The sequence below is a fragment of the Crotalus tigris genome, unplaced genomic scaffold (assembly GCF_016545835.1).
Source record: "Crotalus tigris isolate CLP2741 ecotype Arizona unplaced genomic scaffold, ASM1654583v1 scf7180000017564.2150845, whole genome shotgun sequence".
Classification (NCBI taxonomy): domain Eukaryota; kingdom Metazoa; phylum Chordata; class Lepidosauria; order Squamata; family Viperidae; genus Crotalus; species Crotalus tigris.
Genome location: NW_024096475.1, coordinates 1,591,960 through 1,614,072, shown reverse-complemented (window position 1 = coordinate 1,614,072; position 22,113 = coordinate 1,591,960). Strand labels below are relative to the sequence as shown.

The 22,113-nt window shown below is 38.1% G+C and overlaps 1 protein-coding gene across 8 annotated transcripts in view; it reads left to right on the top strand.

Moving 5' to 3' along the window:
* The first annotated feature begins 635 nt into the window (after window positions 1–635).
* Window positions 636–22,113, top strand: part of HIVEP1 (HIVEP zinc finger 1) — an 84,513-nt gene continuing 63,035 nt past the window's right edge. For 2 of the 8 annotated variants that reach the window (XM_039349450.1, XM_039349442.1), the window contains exons 1-3: window positions 636–741; window positions 1,543–1,671; window positions 7,212–7,341. In XM_039349450.1, the coding sequence (XP_039205384.1) occupies window positions 7,296–7,341 (46 nt within the window). In that variant the 5' untranslated portion in view covers window positions 636–741; window positions 1,543–1,671; window positions 7,212–7,295. Of the gene's footprint in view, window positions 742–857; window positions 1,137–1,212; window positions 1,285–1,371; window positions 1,441–1,542; window positions 1,672–3,172; window positions 3,312–4,312; window positions 4,657–4,818; window positions 5,361–7,211; window positions 7,342–22,113 lie in introns of those variants that run through there. The other 6 variants (XM_039349389.1, XM_039349408.1, XM_039349398.1 and 3 more) reach the window with 6 other exon arrangements.

Sequence of the window (22,113 nt, the reverse complement as noted above, 5' to 3'; positions counted from 1 at the left end):
ATTGATGGCACTTAAGCAAGGCAAGCTTAAGCTTCAGGAAATTTACTCAAGTCAGTGCATTCAGCAAGGATTACAATAAGGTAAGCAATGTGGAATAGAATGAAAGCTTTATTTGGTTTAAAGTTATGAGCTACCTTGAACTTTTTAGAAAAATGAAATAAGACATGCTTCCAGTAAAGTAAAGATATATGAATCGATGCTTTGTGTTATTTTAGAAATGAGTGTGGAAAGCTATCAGACTCATTTCTGGATATTTAGTTATTACTTTACCATTGTTTAACAGCTATAGATAATTGCCTTTGGTGATATTTATTTATATGTCATCGGCATTAGACAATCTTAAGAAAAACTCGCAGTGCACAAATAGTGTATGCTTTTTTAAAAAAAAAAAATAAAGCCTTTCGTTCAGCAAGGATTTCGACAGGGCACTCCTTCCTAATCTGGAAAAAGATCCCGTTGCCCTCCTGACGATCTTTATAAACAGCTGATGATTGCAAAGCAAGCCAATCAAAGCAGCGCAGCGAAAACCCGGGCAGGGCCAAAGGGGAGCAAACGCTGGCGGATGGGGGGGGGGGGGGGAGAAGAGAGAGAGAGAGAAAACGAGTGAGCGAGCCTTAGGCGCCTCCCCTTCTGATTTCCTCTCACGCCCACTTCCAACAGCGAAGGGGATTGCCTTCCTTTTCTTTCGGCTTTTGTCGTTTCACGTTAAAACTTAACTGGTAGGAACCGGCGCCGACTTGGGTAAGTTTCCTTCTCCAGTTTTGGGACAGATTTGACAGCAGCGAGACGGTGCTTCGGCCGCTCGCGTGGTGGGGTGTGCATATTTGTGCCCGCGCAGTTTGGCTCAGTCTGTCGCAACGGGAAGGCGGCGTAGGAGGGGATTAAGCGTGGCTCCTGGCGAACGGGAAAACCCAACCAGGAAGGAGGAGGAGGAGGAGGCGGCGCCGGCAAGCGCAGCCTGCATGACCTGCCAGCAGCGAGGAGGAACCTCCGGGATCTCCGCGTCAGCAGTAGCCCCAGCGATGTGCATACATGGGAGGGTGTGCGTGTCTCTGCCCTGGAGGGATGGGCCTCTGCAGGGGGGCGTGTGACGGGCACCAGGGCTGGAGGCGGCAGCCTTACCGCTGCATGCCTCGGTAAGGATTCTTCCCGGATAAGTTTGGACTTTTCCCGGGGAGGGAAATCACCCAAAACCCCATTCCTCACTTTAACCTTTTCTTTACTGGACCCGAGGAAAATCTCTTTGGCCAAGAGACCTTGTGGAAGGATATGTGGGCTTGCAAGGTGGGGACTGCTCAGCCACAAGGAAGACCCCATTTATGAGCTGCTTTCACGGTCGTGTGTAGGATTACGCTAGGCGACGTTGTGGGTGTGCCAGAAAGAGTGCAGCTTCCAGGCAAAGCATTTATTGCAGAAGTATGCTGTTTTATCCAAAGGATTGTATGTTAAGTGCAGACAAAGTCTTCTCTCCTGTTTTTATTCACAAATTATCTAGTCTTCTCTCCTGTTTTTATTCACAAATTATCTCATTTTTTTTTCCAGAGAAAATCGGTTTAAAAAAAGTAAACTCCAGGGTGATGGCACCTTGCCCAGGCTGCTTTAGCATTAGAAGGCACCTTCTCCTGTGAATCACTCCAGACCAGAAAGTAATATAGTGGACAAGCATAACAGGTAAACACAGTTGCATAAATAAGATAATGTAAATGGAGCAATCTTTGAACATGGTCCCCTTGAAAGTATTTAGGATCTGATTAGTGTTGAATAAATGGAAGAATGTCTTAATAGCAAGGCATCCAATTTTTTTCCAGCTGAGAAGTACTTTTGGCCTTCAGAAAGTGCTATTCTCAGCTGTTGTCATCTTTCATTTTTGGTTGGGGTGGCTGAGACTGGGAATTTTGTAATATCTTGAATGCAGAGTACCTGTCCCTGATCATAATTTTACAAAATTGTTTCTTATTCTTTTTACATTGGATGCTGTTTTTTTTAGAATGCAGCATTCTTTTAGGTAGACATCCCAACGACACCAGGTTGGATGAATTCACATATTGGCCTGATTTCCTATAACTTCAAAAATACATTCCCAATCATTTCTCAGATTGTAAGAACTACTCTGGATAGTATGGTTGGCATATTGTTCATCAGTATCTGTCCTATTGTTCTAAAACTTAAGTTAGAATGACACAATAATAGAAGAGGCTTCCATTATGTCATTACCTTATTTACATAATTGTATAGTGAGCACTTGCAATCTTTCTATATTTCTATAAAAATTCCCTACTGTTTTCTTTTTATTACATCCCTGTTTTTGTTCATTAAGGAACCCCCCCCCCAATTTAAGCTGTATTTTGTAGAAAGGCTATGCTAGTGTTTCTATAATTAACTAGCAGAAGCTATCCAGTATTACTATATAACATTTCACAGCTTATTACATTTCTCAATACTTTTGTGTCTTTGACCAGATTGAATAGTGGATTTTAATTTTAATGAGGTAGGCATTAAGAGATCATGGCCTGTGTAGTGCTTCCTGTTTGATGGGTGTCTTAAAATGATATGATTATCCCTGACCCTTCTTTTTTAAAAGTGTGCTTCCTCAGACTACTTATGCCTTAATTAGCAATAGAAATTTAGCATACGTATTTCATTTATTTAGAAACACTTGGGAAAGTTTGAGAATTTCTTGTTTAAAAAAAGAGAAAGTGTCTGTATAAGCTGGTCACCCAATAACTGTATGTGAAATATAACCTGTTAATAACAACTTGCAGTAAAATTGGAGTTCAGCTTGCTGCCGAAACAGGCTGTACTACTGTAGGCAGTGTTGTAAACTAAAATATTTATACTGAAGTTCAATCTTGTGACTTCCAAGTCAGCCTGGCTGGAATTCTAGGAGTTGTTGAGACAACACAGCTAGAAGGCCAGGCGGGGGAGATAGTTTTGACGTTTAAAGAATGTTCAAAGCAATAATCCAAGGACACTGTTTCCTGCGAAGATCCCAGCTCCCTTGCAAACCAGGGCTTTCCAGAAAAGCGACTGCTGCTCAAAGCGACTGCTGCTCAGAGCTGCTGGGATTCTTTGGGTGGGAGGATCTAAACGGTAGCGAAGGAATTCCCCCTCCCCCCCCTCCTGCTTTAAGTTCTTAGTTTCACTTCTGCCCTTCCTCGTCGAGGTCTAGAGGAAGCGAGGAAAGCCCCTTAGCCACCCCTTCCTTCGTCAAGTCCCGCCCCTTCTCTCCTAGGCAGACGGAGAAGGGGGCGGGGCCCGGGAGACCCGATGACGTCACCCGGCCCGCTTCCTGCAATAGAAAGTGAAGGAAGGTAAAGCAACCCCCACTCCCACCCCCTTTTCCATTTAGCTCCTCTCCCCCCAAAAGCCCGGAGGTGCAGCCGGCCTCGCGCTCTACTCTCTCCCCGCCCGCTCTTACTAGAATGGGGGAAGGGCACCAGGAAAGAGAGAGGGGCGGGGGGGGGGGAAGAAAGAAAAGGGGAAGTGGTGGCGGCGGCCGCCTCAGCAAAAAGCCCAGCCCAACCCCCTCTTTAACCGTGTAGGGTATCTCCGCCCATTGGCACCTTCTTTGAACCTCCCTCCCTTTTGCCTATGGACTCCTACTGCTCTTGAATGCTCCTGTACAACTGCTCCTTTGCGCCTTAATTTCTCTTAACTTCCACGCCTAGACCTCCGAACACCTGCTCTGCTCTCTTCCGAGTACCTAAATGTGACATGCCCCACCAAACCCCTGTTTGGCCACCCCCAGCGCCCTGCAGACAGGGAGTTTCTTCCGTCCACCTGCTGCCCCCGTACCGCCGCACCCTCTCCTCTCCCTGCTACCTGGGATTTGTATAGTGGCGGGAGGGGATGGGAAGCTGGGCTTGAGGGGCGACTAGTTCAGGCTTCGCTGCTAATTCTGGGTGTAAACGACGGAAGAGAAAAGGAAGCAGCCCGGGGCTCAGTGTTTGGTCTAAGGGCGGGAAGAGGGTTGTGGGTTTGCAGGGGAGGGTGGAAGCCGGGGAGACTGTTGACGTGTAGCCCGTGAAACATGTGGAATACGCGGAGTAAATGATATGGAAAGGTAATCGTTCTGAGCAAAACAGCATCGAAGATCCTTGGAGGGAGCGCGGGTTCGAATAAAGTGCGAGTTCAACGAAAGATGCGTAGATGTGAAGTGGCGGAAGGGTTCCTCTCCAGAAGGCTTATCGGGGAAAATGGGATACCTGCGTCTTGGGAGGAAGGCAGGAGAGGCTTGCTAGAGCTGGAGTTCCTAGGTATCAGCAAACGCCTATGGACGTGAAGGAAGGTAGCCGCGGGGGAAAAGAGCCCGGGGAGATGATAGGCGGGCAGGGATCTCCCAAGTTGGAGCAGGTGTGGGGAGAGTTGGCTGTGACTCTCGGCATGGAGGGAGGGGCGCCGAACTTCCCGCCAGGATGAGGCGCGGTCCCAGAGGAGACGGCTTGCTAGAGGGTGCGTAAGAGCCAAGAGCCACTGGGGGTGGGACGGCCGCGGCATGTTTCTGCTGCAGCCATCGAGGACCCAGGCGAAATGTTTCTCGAGGCTGAACGGCGGATGTGGGCACCTGGCACAGCAGAAGAGGCTTCGCTCATTTCCCAGCCCCCGGTTTTATTCCGGGCTGTTTCGGCCCATCCTGGCGCGCCTGGAGCGACTGGGGTAGAGAGAGTTGAACCGAGGAGGAGGAGGAGGCGCTGGAGGGGTGGGGGGCGCTGCCGTGTTTATATGTCTGTGCGGAGCCGGCGGAGGGATGCGTATGGCAGAGAGGGGAGGCCTTAGTGAGGAAGAGGATTGTGGGGAGGGGTTTTTTTTTTAGCGCCGGGTCATGTTTGTGGAGGAGGCTGTCAAGTAAAGGAGGATCCCAGACGTCGCCGCCGCCGTGCTGGGGTCGCCGAGCTGCTCGGCTGCCGCCGCGGTGGCTGCTGCTCTTCACGCCGGCGCCGCCATCAGAAGCGGCGGCGGCGGCAGCAGCAGCACTGGCTGCCTACTGAGCAGGGTTGCGGGGGGGATCCAGGAAGGGTGGCGGAAGGAGAGAGCTAAGCGCGTATACCCCTCCCCCCCGTCTGCTAGCTTCCCCGCCGGCCGCTTCTTTTAGCCCCACGGAGCCTCTGCCTTCAGAGCTGGGGGAAAACACAACCCCCCCTCCCCCCACGAAGTCTCCTTTAATCATGAAAGCTTCGGGGCAAGGAGAGTCGGGCTTGAGCCGCCAATGCAAGGGCCAAAGAGAAGCCTGCATGGCTCGCGTTGTAGGCTTTGGCTGGCGCGGTTTTGGTTTGGCTTGCATTTGCGTGTTTGCTCCTGTTTCCTCCTGTCCTTTTCGGCTGCATGCGTTTTTATACTGTGGCGTCTGCAGCTTCAGCAAGGTAGGTTTTCGCGTCTGGGCTGTGGCTGTGGTAACCAGGCATCCCGGTGAGTTCTCCCTCCCTCGGGTCGGTCCTGGCTTGCACTCGTTCTCCTCCACCTCCTGGCATGTGTGCTGTGCTTTGTTCAGTTCTGCGTTGCACAGGGGTTTTCCCAAGCTCCTCCCTCTTTATTCATTCATGTTTTTCCCCTTTGCAACAGTACTTCTCACAGGGCTACCCGCCGTCACTGCGCCTCGTTTCATTTCCATTTTTCTGTAATGTAGTTTTGTTAATTCGAATGGTTCCCTCCCCCCCACACACAGTCCTTTCCCTTTGCTCAGTTACTCACATAAGAGATACGTGATGTTTTCCTATTTGAAAGAATTGTCACCCAAGCGCCTTTTATGTCCTTAACTATTCTAAAAAGAGAAGGGAAATCCTGCTGGTGGTCAGCGGAAGTACTACTCTAAAAGAATAAATATTATGTAATATGCTTTTTATATATTGAGTCTAAAAATTCTTGAATCGCTAGGTTAAAGGATTCATTTTCCCTAATAGCTGACCAACCAGTACTCCAGCATTCGGGATGAATTGTGAGGGAAAGGCTGAAATCTTTAAATACTGTTTTGTCTAAGATGTTGGCAGCATAAGTTTGATAAGAACCTTGATAGCCAATTAAAGAACTATCCATGTCTCACATAGTATTTTTCACATTCTTGTTTATCTAGCAAGACCCGGAAGAGTAATAATATTAAAAAAAAACAAGAGTTCTGAAACAAAGGGAGAAATAAGTTCTTCTCATATTGAGGTCAAAGAAAATAATCCCTTCCCTTCAATACTACAAATATTCATTTGTGAACCTCTCCCCTTTCTCTGCATTATATGATTCCCAACAATTATTTCAGGGGAGAAAGATGGCTATACATTAAATTCTCTCACAATTTAATCATTCTGTTGTGCTGATAAAATGAGTAGTCTAAGAAAGGTGAATTAGAATTGTTTTTCTCTTGAGCAATCCAAAGGACATTTTGTGTTTCTGCAGGGGGCATAATTTGTGTTTGATGGAAATCCTAAATGAGTTATTAGTACTTTAGCTTAAAGGCCTTTTGAGTTCGGAGATCTGGGGAAATATTAGCAGAACAGATTTGAAATACCATATTGGATTATTTATTATATGTACATAATAAATATTTCTGCAGTGGAGTTTTAAACTATTTGGGGAGGCATATCCTTCATGAAGAATTTTACAGTTCCTTAAAAACTGTAAGATTTAATAAATTTGATCTGATCCAGCAATTTTGTCACAATCTTAATATTAGAACCTATTATTCTGGTCCCATATTTTGGTGAGCTAACATAGTGATAGGTAAAGCAAAACTCTACTCAGGCTGGCATGAAAGTGAATTGTCCTGTTGAGATACTTCCATTAGAAGTGGGTTGAAACTTTAAAATAGTTCTGTTTTTAATAATTGTCGATACGGTTTTAGAGTGTTCCATATGATTGACTTCAGTAAGTCATAATTTATGTATTGCTTTTTAAGTTGTGATTTTTGCTTGAGGTGATTGTAGGAAAAAATTACGTTGAGTGTAAATAATTAAGGAATGAGCTAGTTAAACTTTTAGTTCTAAGTACATTTTTAAAGATTATCTGTGCTACAAACTAATGGGATGTTTGCTTCTAGACTATTTTCTGTGCCATATTCTGTAAAATTTACAAGTATGAAGTAATAATTACTTTGCATATAAAGTTTAGCCGGGTCTCATGTGATTACTGTTGTCCATATTGTTATAATGTAATCAGTTCATTAAATTGATATTATATGTTTAGACCATTGCTTCTGACATTATTTAATCTAATCTTTTCCCCCCCAGTATGTGGATTAATTGACCCCATTGGCATATATATGGATCTTCTTTTGATCTATTCTCCATTTCTGCAAAACTACCTATGATTGGATGAGAATGCCTCGAACAAAACAAATAAATCCTAGAAATTTGAGAGGTAAGAAAGAAACATGTATGTAGGAATGTTAATATTTCTATAAATTAATTTTAAGACAAAAATAAAGAGGCAATGTTAAAATGAACATTTCAGTATCCTTTTTCTATCTTGGACACATGCACTCTGGTCTGTTTAGTGATCTGTTCATCTAATTTTAAAGGTTACTAGAACGTTAAATTCATATATGCTATGATCTCCTATATGTACTGAATGCAACCTGACTTAAAGCTTTTTTTGTGGCACCTATTACATTTGAAATTGGTTTTGGTTACTGTTTTCTTCAAAAACCATTCTAATTTTAAATGCTTTGTGTAATTTACATGAATTACACCCACTTCTCGTTTAGTGGCTCAGTTACATTCCAAAGACTAGCTCTTGAAGTAAATGGTCGCTAAATGAATACATGGACATAGAGAAACAATGCAAAGGCCTCTTGTTGCTGTCATGTCATTCAGATAAAGTTCTACATATAGTTAGTCCAATGTTATTCTTTGGTCTACATTGTTGTCAGATAGATGAAACTTGGTCATGAATGCACAGATTGGTTGGAAAATGTTTTTTTTTTTATTACCATCATATTTGCGAATGTTTGCTAACTGTGGTAGTCACTAAACGGAGGAATGGGTGGAAAGTACAAGCAATGCATTCATAAATATACATATAAACATACACCCAATCTGTAAATCAGGATTTGTGATTATTTTATGTCGTGGCTTGTCCAAATAAATACACTGTAGTTTCTGGGTTGCACATTATGTAAAAAATTTTTTCCCCTGATTTGTTCCTCTCTTTGTGAAAATAGATTAAAAAAATATAAATGCATTGCTAAGTACTTTTCCTTCACTGCTTATCACACAAGCATATTTCGTTGGTAAGATTAGTGAGTAAATTAATTGATTTAATTAAGACAAAAAGAGTTGAATGAAAACTATACATTTGGAAGGTGTCTTTCTATGTACTACTTTACTCGTGTCCTCTCTAGTTAATTCAGTAAGCAATTAAATGACAATACTGTTATACTGGTTTTTATTTCTCATTCATTAAAATACATTATTTTATTACATTCAGCTTTTTAATTGAGGTTTTTCTCCTGATGCTAAATATATTCCACCTGTAAAACATGCACTCATAATGCTCTTAAAATGCTTTGATAAAGAATGTGATACATGTAAATTATTTATGAATTTGAAGGTTTGGTTCAAGTGAAGGAGATAATTTTTCCATTAATACTATTAATCTCTTCTCAGATTTTCCACTTACACTTTTGTAAAATACTGCAAAATGTTTGGGTGGTTCTGTCCAATTTCTGTTAGCCCTCTGAGTTTTACGATCATCTTTTGATTTAATGCTTCTTAGAATTAGGATACTTGGCTGAGCTAAGGAAATCTAACTATAGAAAGTATGCAAACTTGAATCCTCATCCTTACCCTCATTATCCTGTATGACTTCCACTGTATGTGCATTTGATAATGAAGCTTTTTGCTGACCATTCATGGAGGACTCAGTCTCTCTGATGTTAGTTTAGAATCCATTTTCACTTTGGCATTCATAATTTTTAAGAAAAGATTTGTCTTATTCTAATACAGGGGTCTTAATCCATTACCTGGCCCATTACCAGGTTGCTGCCCATTTGGAACCGAGCTGCAGAAGCAGTGGGTGAGCGCACATGTGCGCAGCTCCATTTGTGTGAGCAGTGGGCATGTGTGCCCACTGCTCATGCAAATGAAGCTGTGCGCACATGCTGAACCATTACCTCTCTCTCTCCCCCGCCAGTCCTTAAAGCTGGAAAGGTTGGGGACCACTGTTCTAATACAACAATGTATGCTTAACAGCTATTAAGAATCGAGAGAAATGGTTAAATCTTTTGCCAAATAAAATTATACATAGATAGCTTTATGCCTTCTCTCATGGTAGAGCTCATGGTAGTTTACTAGGTAAAGTTACTATTATGTTTCCTGTAATCCTAGATTCCTACAAGTAGAGCTTGATTTACCACCATTCATTTAGTGACCATTCAAAGTCATAGTGACGCTGAAAAAAGTGACCTACAACTGGTCCTCACACTTACATTGTCATAATATCTCCAAGGTCACATGATTAAAATTTGGGCACATTGGCAACTGGCATTTATTTATGATGGTTACAGCATCCCAGGGTCATGTGATCGCCATTTCCCAGATAGCTTCTAAAAAAGCAAAGTCAAAGGGGAAGCCTTATTTGCTTAATAAACACATGATTCACTTAACAACTTCAGTGATTTACTTAACAACTGTGGCAAAAAAAAAAAAGATTGTAAACCTGGACACAGTAATAGAAATTCTGGTCCCAATTGTCATTGTAAGGTGAGGACTTCAAAGACTCTGGTTCCTTTTTTGCCTGCTGCTAGTGATAAAATATCCTGTCCAAAAAGTTCTTGCTTGATGGCAAATAAAGTCACACATGTTGGTTCTGCAAATTTTCATTAGTCAACAACTCAGTTACATAACTATACCTATGCAAGACAACTGAAATAATCAGCCAAATCTCACTGGCAGACAAAAAAGAAAAAGAAAAAATATATTTCAACAATATATTGGTGTTTTTTCTCTAGACCAGTGGTTCTCAACCTGTGGGTCGGGACCTCATTTGGGGTCGAACGACCATTTCACGGGGGTCGCCAAACAACACAGTCCGTCATTTCCCCCCCTTTTCCTTAGCTGTGCTACTCCCTTTTATTCTATTGGCTTTTGAAAGTCAATAGAATAGACTCTCTTGAATAGAGTCTAATTCTATTGGCTTTCAAAAGCCAATAGGAATTGTCCAGGCTGTCTCTGCCCTGCTGAGCCCGCCAAAAGTCCTATTCTGCAAATGGTGCTGCACCAGTTGAGTAATCCTCGACTTACAACCGGTTGAGTAGTCCTCGACTTACGACCGGTTGGGGGGTCGCGGCATTAAAAAGGTTGAGAACCACTGCTCTAGACATATGTATAGATTGAAAGTCTCCATTCATTTTGTTAAAAAAGTATTGATTTGCTGGGATAGAAACCCTATCTGTGTCAAAACCGTATGAAGAAATGTGAAGCAGTTTTAATCTAAGCCAGGGGTTCTCAAAGTTAGCAAAACTGCAACCCCTCTGAAAAGATAAATTAATTCTGCCACCTCTCAGGAATAAGACAAAGGATTTCATTCGGGTTAGGATTGAGCAAGAGATAAATGAGCCCACTTGTATTATGAAATTTTAAGCTTTAATATTTTTGTTTACAGTTTTTAAAATAAATATTAACAAACTTATAATTGCAAATATGTAGATTTCTACAGATGCTCCATAGAATATGTATTTCTTATTATGTGCCATGCCTGCAAAGATGGTGGAGAAGACAAATATTTCCAAGAGAAACTAAAACCCACTATTGGTGAACAGTGTCAATGCATCACTAACATGAAATGAATTTTCCAAAAAGATATCAGCTGCTACAACTTGCAGAATTAGAATGTTGTCCGTATTAATGCCATTAAAAACCCTACTCCATAAAGTATATACCGGAAGTGGTGTAATCAAAGCAAGTCACAAAACCTTACTGTGGTAATGATGAGGTAATGATAGATTTTAATGGATACAACATTAAAACAATTTGTAAAAGAAATAGATAAGTGATTATAAACATTTTCATTTCAAAAACTGTGTATGAACATCAAATCAATTTTTTCTTTTTGAGTTCAAAGAACCCTCATGCCTCTGCCAAAAAAAGAGGAACAAATTGGTAGGCATACAAAAATTCAAAGTCCAAGCTTGACAGAGGAAAATTTAAAAAGAAAATTGCAAACCTCTTGTAAATTGTTCACAATATTCCTGGGAGTTGCAAGTTACAGTTTGAGAATTATGAAAGTTTGCCCCTTGAATGAAAATAAAAGGATGTTCTGTTGTCATTAAATTTTGTGTCTAGATTAAATATTATGTCTTGAGTGATGTCTCACTGCATGTCATAAGATTTTATTCAGGATTACATATTAACCATGACTTATCTGTTGGCCACTGAGGCTTTAAATGGTCACCATTATTTGACCAAAATGTTCATCAGTGTTGCAGAGACAAAAAGAAATATCCTTGAGGTTTTGCTTGCAAGAGTTTTAAAGATACGCTATCTGACGCCAGATATGCTATTTGACGCTGAAACCAAAAAGGCTTTTCTAACAATTTGATTCCAGTATAAACATATTTCAGTTTTGGAATGAACATAATGCAGAACATCTTGACACAATCCCATCTGTGCTTCTAATGGATCAGAACTAGGCTGATTTGCAAAATCTGGAAGAAAGCTTGCAGGAAAGAAATATTTTGTCCCATTAAGATCAATATTTTTATTTCAGAAATTGACACGTGCATGACTGTTTTCAATCTAAGCTCAGGTCTCATCATAATATGAATAAAAGAAATGATAGAAGGGCTGTAGAATAGGATCTCTGCATATTCATGTGTGAAAAATAGTATTCTCATAGATGCTAGGTAAAACAGAAGTCAAAATCCTGTGATCTAAAAAGTTCTATTCATATCATATTATGAGCTAGAGGTTGACTCAGCAACTATTTTATTCATCCTTACTAGTATGTCACTATTTTCCAGAGCTCCATAATTATGCACATTACTGAGAACGCAAGCCTAGGATCTTTTAGGGTTTGGCATGTCAAAAATTCAGAACATGTTTACCTTAATTCTATTGGTGTGTCACTCCCCCTTCTCCCCACCCACCCCTTGCCAAGGACAAAAGAAGGTTGTCTGGACCTCCTGTCTGGACTTCTGGAAGTTGCCTGAGATAGTAGCCCTCCTCTCACAGGGCCCACAGAGTTTCTGAAAATTGCATGAGAATGCTTGCATGATTTTTGGAGGCCTCAGGCCCCACATGTCAACAAAAAATGGCATGACTTGTCGCCTGTGACATTTGTGTTATAGGTTCGCCATCACTGGGCTAGATAATGTTGTCCTCATATTTCTGGGAATAATGACGTCTTAGAAGAACCTTTAACTGAGCATCTCAATTAATGTTGCTAATCATGATGTTCCTGTACTAGATTCTGTCCTGGGGCTAGATATTTAAACTTCAATACTTCATGTGATTATTGAACAACAAATGAAGGCTATACTCAAAAAGAATCATACTTTTCTTTATATTTAGAGATTGCCTTTTCAAATACAAAGGGAACGTGGACAAATAACAAATCAGTGATTTAGCTTTTGGAAAGGAATATTAGTCTCAGCAGGTGGTGGTCCATGGCTGACCTTATCTTGACTTTGCAGTTGAGTAAAGTTCAGCCTGGCTAGAATTTGGGTGAAAGATCACTGGTGAGAACCAAGATTATACATCATAAGGAGTCTTATATAACTTTTCCTGAGTAACACATTTTTTAAAGGCACAAGTTTTTTAAGCTCACAAAAGAGTATGCTATTAAATGAAATATATTTGCCACAAAAAGTGTTATCGGACTCCTGATTCCCCCTCCCCCACTATACAGTAGATTAACATAGTTCTTCTACGAAGTCTACTCCAAGACTGAGGGTGAGACTAAAAAGAAATTTTAAAAACACTATGGAAAAAAAAATAATGTCCTGTTATCCTAAAAAGAATAAATCAAAGATTTAAGCCCAGGAATTTATTTTGAGCTCAGGAATTGAAATCGAGGGTTATATAAAATCCATTCCTGGATACCTTTATTTTCTCAATTGATAAAGTGAAAAAAGTTGTTTTGTTGTCAGTGTTAAAAATGGAGAGTCAGTAAACCTTGCCAATATCATTCAAAAATCTCCCAAATATACCAGTTTGGCCTGATCTGTTTCCTGCCCAGCTCTGATCTACTTAACAGATGCTCTAGGTTATACAAATTTAAGCTATAATAAATATGTGAATTTTCCAGATGGTGCAACACATTTGTTGTATTTAAAAAAAAACTTCTGTGCCACGAGAGCTATATTAGAGCAGTTTTATTTATCAATCTGTCTCTTATCCTCCTGTTATATTTATTATTTGTATAAGTAGACAGCCTAACTTGAAAAAAAAACTACACTTAAAGTTTCTGTATTGCTCTGTATACCATAATATTTAAGTCAGGGCAGCATATAATTTGGCTGAGAGACTTTTTTCATTTTCCAGTAGAAATACTGGTGTTGAAATGGTAGCATTAAACATTCAATATTTTAGTAATCATCCAAACTATGAAAACAATTAAAATGTATTCACAAAATTTTAACAGCATTGTTTTAGTTATTTATTTTATCACTTCAATTTCTATGACTGCTGACTTACAGACAACTTGGGTTCATGTCTCAGAGTACTCAAAGCTTTGTTAGTAGTGAAGAAGAATGAGTAATACTTTCCGTGAAAATTGCAAAAATGCTTTCTGAGAATAAATTTTAAGTTTTGAAGTAATGTAACTTGCTGACCAGTAAATTATAATGCGTACAATACCAACACCATCCCAAACCCACTTTAAAAAGTTAGAGAAAGCAAGAAAAAAATTGTAAGGTCAGAGACCTGCCATGTCTACTTTACTAATATTTTCTTGGAGTATGTCTGCAAACATAACCTTTAAAGGGGAAAAAGGAAGGAAATAAAAACACCAAAGCTGCAATTAATGAGGAATCTAGTGTAGTAAATTGATTAAATATTAGTGCATGTTTGTTTGAACATTATATAAGTAAGAATTGGTTGAAAGGCTTAAAAGGAGCACAGAAAACAACACAAACTGAAGCTAAACATCTGCAACTAAGAAGACAAAAATATTCTTGAAATAAAGTGATTCCAAATGTAAAGGCAGAATAGCATAATGTACATTATGTTACTGTACCCAACAAGTGTTAACTGTGAGCAATTTGATAACAGTCAGTTCCTTAGAGGTAGGTTAACTATAGGAACACAAGGACATGGGTTTTTTTTTCATTTCTCCTTAAGCTTCTACCTTTTTAGAGATGTTAAATATTAATTTCTATGAAATATTTAAAGGACAGCATTGTTTTTAGAACTTTAGATTAGGTGTTCTTTGGTATTGGGTTGGTCCATTTTTCTTGGATATCAAAAAAAAAAGATTCATATTATAGTCGGAAATGGATGCTAATAATCTCTAGGATGAGAAGGTAGTCTATGTTTATGATCGCATTGGATTTTCCTTACATTCTCAGCTGTGAAATAAATTTACTATGTGAAATTCTTCCTGATTTATCGTTCTTTTTATCTTTGTTGAAAGTTCTATACAATTAGCTGTTCATTGGCCAACAGATAAACCATGTTTATCTCCCAGCATTTTAACAACTCAAAATAGTTTTTGCCTCTAATTCGGTTAGGTTAGAAATGTAATTTTGAAGCTATTAGATTGTGTACTGTGTATATTGTAAATTGGTGGCTGAGTTGTGCTAAATTTGGGCTTATGGGAAGATAAGGCCATCTGAACTTTATTTTAATTTGTGCTTGCAATTCTAATGGAATTCTGTGTTTTTCCCTTTTTAATTTTTTGGGTTAGCCTTCTAAAAAAAATGTTTCTGCCATTTTCTTCCTTTTTCTTCCTTATCTGTCTTCACTTAACCACTAATCCTTTGGGAGTCTCACCATGCATTTTAAGAAATAGGCAGTTGAATATAGTCATGGACTTGTACCTGCTTGTTAATTTGAATCCTGTGCTTCTGGTAAACAATTCTGCAAATGTATCTCTTGAGTCAGTACCCTAACGAATCGGTCTTTCTCCCGTAGGCTTTGGAAACACAGCTTTGGCAACTGTAGCAAAAACAGTTTGAGGCGGGGTTGAGATTTCTAGTAAACTGAAGGTTTTCACCCTTTCTGAGAAATCATCTGATAGTATATTATTTCTTTTAGGTTCAGTGCTTAAGTCTGCTCCATTATTGAAATAGGAATTCCCAGATTACTTTTTTAAAAAGTTGCTTAATAAATATTTTTAAATGTATATAATTTTGACCTGATTGTTTTTGGAAAGGAATGCTTTTGTATAGAGACTTTACAAAAGTCTAGTAGGTTACCATAGACCAATATTTATGAATTCATTACGGATACTTTTATACAGGTCAACTTTCCTCCTTGTTTTTATTTGGACTTCTAGGGCTGCAAGATGTATAACTGGTACTGCACTGACAACACCAAATTGGGTAGTATTGATTTTTTTCCCAATCTCTTTTTAATTATTGGAAAGGGAAGTATTGATATTTTCATTGAGTAAGGCTTCTTTCTTGATCAGTCACAGTTAGCTTGCAACTCATTAATGTATAATGTAAAAGCTGAGTTTTTAGAGCCAATATGCGTCACATTATACTTGCTTACATTTTACTGCATTTGCCATTATAAAGCCTATTTCCCCAGTTTGTGGTGATCCTTTTGGAGCTCTTTGCAATCTGTTGTTGATTTTATTATGTGAACAGCTTGGGTATCATCAGAAAATCTGGCCACCTCACTATTCTTTTTCAACTTCAGAGCATTTATAGATAAATACAAGCGAATTAGCCAAGCTGTGATCCCCTGAGGACTTCATTTGCACACCTCTCAGATATGAAAATTATTGTTTTCTCCTTAATCTCTTTTATGAGTAACTGGTCCATTATAGTGCTTGTCTTCCTATCTATAGTTGCTAAGTTTGTTTAAAAGACTGATGAAGGACTTGACAATCAAATTCTGCAAATTCAGTACTTCATCCTTATTCTTATCAACAGGCTTGTGGTAGTTTTAAAAAATATGTGAGATTAATAAAACAAATGTGTTTATTGTAGAAAAATAATTATTCTTCTACAATTTTTGTTTTGTTGTGAACAATCTTTAGACTAACTGGTGTATAATTTCTTATGTAGACTTGATCTCTCTTTAAAACTTATGTTACTCCGACTGTTTTCTAGTCCTCAAGAACAAATGTCTAATAATTGCCTCCTTTAAATAAAAGAAAATAAGCCCTAGCCACAAGGCAGATCCTTCTCTTAAACAGGATGCCAGTTTGATTCTATTCAATTTAATCAAAAGATAAGAGAAGCGCAAAGAAGTATTGTAACCTTTACCTTTCATAAGTCCTATTTATATCTTCAAGATTGACAAACTGAAAATAATCCATAGTAATAGGACAATAAATTGCTATGGTTTCAATGGTTTGGCCTATCTCAGCAATTTGGCTTTAGGATGGGCTTACCTGTTTAATTTTAGACTGTCTAGTTTATATGTAAAGTTGGAATCTAATGTAAAGATTTACCTACTTGCCTAAAGAATTTCAAAACTATTTTTTCTTTCCAACTGGCTCTTGTCCCAGAGAAAAATAAACCAGGGATCACATCTGATATTAAGTGGAGTATTCATTTTCCTTTTTTCCTTTTACCACTGTTTCGTTTCTTTCAGAGAGAGGAAAACCTGGGGATGAAGTTCTTTCAAATATTGTAGGCCAACATAATCCATAATTTGGGATTGTTATACTTTAGCTACAGAACAGAAATGATCTTTTATGAATAAAATTTGATTTTTTTTCTTAAGAAAAAAAATAAGTGGTTTTTTGGTTGTTCAAAAAGTGTTTAATCTCAAACTTCAAGTTTTTAGAGACGAGAGCAGTTGACTTTATCTACTGAAATGAACATAGACTGTACATGATTTCTTTCCAAATTAATAGTATTAAATCTGGCATAATTAACCACTATGGTAAATCTCCATTTAGGAATATTAGATATGTTCACTGTCTTGAGTTATATATAAAAATAATAAAGGTGGAATATAAACGAACAGCTGTTGCTTGTTCCAAATATACTTATGTTGAATTTAGGGTTTCCTGCCTGAGCAGGGGGTTGGACTAGATGACCTCCAAGGTCCCTTTCAAGTTCATCATCATCATTATTATTATTATTATTATTATTAGTAGTAGTAGTAGTAGTAGTAGTAGTAGTAAGTAAATATGCAGTTAACTACCTATTTTGGAATTTTAAGAGTTTTAATAATTTTTTGAAAAATCGTAGCTGGATAATGATAAAATATGAAAGAAAGATGAATCATTTTTCTTTATACTATGAATACATCTTTTTCTGGTTTAAAAATTACAAATTTGCTTATTAAAAATTATCTACAATGTTGCTTATTTAAAAACCCAGCAGAATTAATGCAAGAACAATTAATACTGTAATAAGAGCAGTCAGGTTTCAATAATAGCACAGTGGTATAAACGGGGATAAGAAAGAATATATTGATCATTTATTTTGAGTGATTCACCTAACTTAGTAATAATGGACACCAGAGATGCAGTAACAATGTGGTTTTGTTTCTCTGATGCTGAATCATTAAAGCATGCCAGTCAGACTGCTTAGATAGGGAAGAAGATCAATAGTAGATTTAACATTGTGTTTCTTATTGAATGGATAGCTATGCAAACTGAAATGATAATTAAAACTGGCATATCATCTGAATGTGGACAAAGACCTTCTAGGCTGGGGAATTTTACTTGGAATTTTATTCCAGGTTTTCATCATTTATGCTTAGAGAGATCATAACCCACCCAGAATCAAAAGTAGAAAAGTTCTAATTTTGTTTATGTTGACTCTTAGCGTTATCCTGGAGATTTTCAGAATCTCCTCAGCCAGATTTTGGAAGCCTCCAAATACCAAATCATGACCTCAGCCACATCTCCCATTTTATTCTGGATGGAAATACAGAATTGGGTATCATCCACACATCTATTGTATATCATACTAAATGTCTATGAATGACCTTTTACAGGTTGGAAGAGAAGACTGAGCCCTGGGCCACTTCACATTACAGTGCCTAAGACCTCTTTTTTTTCTCATCATAGGCACTGACTAGCATTGCCACTTTACAAAGGAGCAAAATCACTAAAGCATGATAATACAGATAATCCTTGATATATGACTGTAATAGAGCCTGTTTATCACGGTCACAAGTGGTGTTGGCCATTAAATGAAATGGCCTGGCTTATACTGCCTGCCCCCTGCTCTACTTAATGCAGCCATTAACTGAGTGCACAGGGTGCCTTGAGTTGGGGAGATCTTTAGAGGCCTAGTGCAAGTCCAGGCCTGCCTGGCCCGGGCCTCCCCCATTACCCAAGATATTCCATGCTCCGCTTGCTGCTCCTTAGGTTTCCACAGACCCTTCCCTTCCCTACCAGATCACATAATTATTTCTATCCTATACTCAGCTGGATGAGAATCCAGATAACCCCTTTTTCCATGATCATCTGTAATTGACAGCTCACCAACTTTATGACTTTCCTCAAGAATGGGAAGCAAATTTGGGTAACTATTCCATACCACCAACCTGCCATAAAAAAGGAACATTTACAATAGAGTGATAGTTGGTGGACTTAAGGCAACTTTCTTGAAGAGGAGGCATACAGTGTCTCTTTAAAAGTAGTCCATACTTGTTCCTCCTGCAGTGAGATCTTAACTACTTACCAGATCCAGTTCCTTATCCCATCCCAATAACCTAAACCAGCTAGGTGAGTGGGGAATAAATTTAACAGAATAGGAAACATGTGCTTGAAATTCACATGTTAGAAATCTCCCAGTTAACATTGTATTGCAGACATGTCAAACCTGCGACGTCATGTGATGTTGCTCAACGTATCGGGACAGTTTTGCCATTGCCAGCAATGAGGTGGGTGTGGTTTCATGTGACACATCCGGCCCGCGGGTTGGCAGTTTGACACCCCTGTTGTATTACATCAGTGTTGTATCAACTAATCAGATTTTGACCATCAAGCTTTTAGCTTGGAGTAAATGTGAGCAATTTTATCATTGCCCGGTTAAAATATCCAGTTAAAAAGTCACAGCAGAATTTTCAGGCCAACATTCCTTAAACATTTTTTGGGACACTTTGAACATTATAGCTAGATTGCATTCCATATATGCAACATGGATAGAAAAAAAGGCTTGCCCTTTTCACTATGACATATAACTGAATCTGAGCTTGAAATCTATCTACATTCGCTCTTGGTCTTCACTAGTGGAAGAATAACATGTAAACTTTATCCCTGGGAAAGAGGAGCCAATGATACGTTATTCGTAGTTTAAAGAGTTTCATTATGCAAGAATTAAGGTTGAAAGAATTTGTTTCTACATTTCTTCTCAAAAGTGAATTGGAATTAATTCAGAAAAAGGTTTAGAAAAAATCAGGTAAAAATAAAATATCTAAATGTGAAGTGTCCTAATTATTTTTCCTACTTTTTGCATGCAAAAAATAATTAAAGAAGAAAATTGATAGGCTTAATTATTTTACACATGTGCCAAATATTTTATCTTTGAATCTCAAGAATTGTTTGGAAAAAGGACTGAATATGCTATCTCCACATTTAGATAGAAAACAGCATATTTAATTTTTTAAAACTATTAAGGGGAGGAAGAAAAGCTGAAACCATGTTGGTTTCATATTGTTCTATAGCTGCTTGTATTAAAATGTAAATTGCTACAGGTAAATTGTTTGAATAAAAGTTTAATTCATAATATGTGGTTAATGTCTATAAATTTCTACAAAGTTCAAAATTCCTACAAGTTGCTAGGAGCAATAGTACAAAATACTTTACAACGGAAAAGTTGATGTAAAGTGGAATGTTACTCATTCACCAGCATAAATCCTACTTCAAATTATTGTGCATTCACTTTTAATGTACCTGGCTGGTCAAACCAGCTATTCTTAGACATGTAGTACACAGTAACATCTATGCTTGTTATGTTTGGAAATAAATTTCAGTAGGTTCAGTGGATCTGATTCCCACATATGCTCAACAGATTACAACTATACCAAAATCAAAGTATAAGGAAATGTTAAATTTTTAGACACTTTAATATAATTATATTGACTGTATGTTGGTTACTTTTTATTTTATTAAGATTATCATAAAATAACATAAAAATGAAAAGAAAAATAGGGAAAAGAAAAAGAAAAAGGAAGGAGAAATGTAGGATAAAGGGGAAAAGAAAAAAAAGCATTGACTTCCAACTTTTTTCAGTGCAATAGAATGCAAAATAAAATTACAACCTCAACTTTTGACTTTTACACACTTGGTAAATAGTAGCCATTTCTATAACAAACTAATCAGCAATTTCTAATCCCAAATTCAAGCTTTCATTTTCTTCTGTCTTGAGCACAAAGTTTAGAAGAGGTTTCCAGGTAGAAATGAAACTAGTTATATTTTTTTCTCTGATTAAAAAAGTTATTGTAATCTCTGCTAACTCTATCACTTTTTCCATCCATTTTTCCATTGTGGGGATTAGTGTATCTTTCCATTTTTGCACATAAAGATTTTTTGCAGCAGTCAGCTTATACAATAACAAAGTTCCAACTTTGCATACAAATTAGATCAACATTTAATTTCCTCTAATAGTGAAATATCTTCTTTTGCTTTGATGAAGCATTCACTCCATTTTTATTCCATACTATATATTTATTCTCCATCTTTAAATAGTGTGTCAAAGTCTTGTGCAATTGTTCCCTCAGTTTCCTCCTGTTTTTAAATATCTGCTGTTTCAGGTTGATCCAGATCAAGTTGATTATCAGTATTCATTTTTTTGCATTTGTTCCATGGTTAATTTATGTTTAACCAGGAAATCTTTTGCTTTTTTCTATAAAGTTCAATCTGAATCTTTGTTCTTGATAGGTAAAATCATTCTTTCAAGTTTGTCCCAACAAAATGGAATCTTTCTCTTCTTTAAAATATTTGTTAGGAAGGCCTAATCTTTTATTTTTCTCAAAATTCTAACAGGAATTTCCTTCAAGATGATTATGTCTACATTGTCAATCTTCAATTTGGATTTGAAGTGGCAATCCAAAACTTATTTTGTTCTTCTCCTTACAAAATGGACTTTTAATCCCTAGGAACTTTTCTGGTTATGGCACAGCGGGAAATTATCCATACCTTGTCTATTTCTAATTCATTTTTTTTCTCCCCTAGCCTATTAATTGGGCCAAATATTGAATCATCCTTTTTCTTACGTTTTCCCCAGCTGCCTCAGGGACAGCTTGAAACTGTCAGTTCTTTGTCTCATAATTTCAACAGGGCCATGTTGGCTAGATCACCCTCCTACATCTCTATTCCAAGAAATCCACTCTATTTTTTAACTGTTAAATGTCTCCTGCAAGTTGATGAATTTATTTATGAAGTTCCTTTGAGAGCTAATCAATCTTTAGTTCAGTCTTTGTTTCCATTGCCTGAGTTGCTTAAAGAGTTTTATTTGAATATTTTTCCAAAATACTTCTTATTCCCTCAGCCACTCCTTTCTCATTTCAGTCTGGTTGCCCTGTTATGAACTCACAAATTGTCACAGAAATACATGTTATAAGCTTTATTCTGATAAATCAGTAGATTGGGCAATGTTCTGCTCTTTGATTCTCTCTTGTGATTAAATAGCAAATATTCAAATACTCAGGAATTATAGATCTGTCAGGTGCAAAGAATTAGATTAGGTAGTATAAATTTATTCAAGCCTATACACAGGAAACTGGTCAACTAAAGTTCAGTACTAAATTGGCATTAGATAAGGGTTAACACAATTCAGGAGGGGTTGAACTTGGAGTGCTTGTGGGAATGAAGTGACTCTTAAGTTGATGATATGTTTAACTTTGCTCACCCTCTCCCAGCTCGGCTTGTCTTCTCCTAAAAAAATCTGACCACATATGTATGTAATCGAAGCTTTTTCTTCTCATACAACAAATTTCTTAAAATCAATACTTGCAGAGCTCTTTATTGTGTCAAGCGGGCTTATTAAAAAAAAAATAAAGTCCTCCCCAAACTTTAAATCCCTATGTTTCAAAGGTCGATTTAGAAACTAGT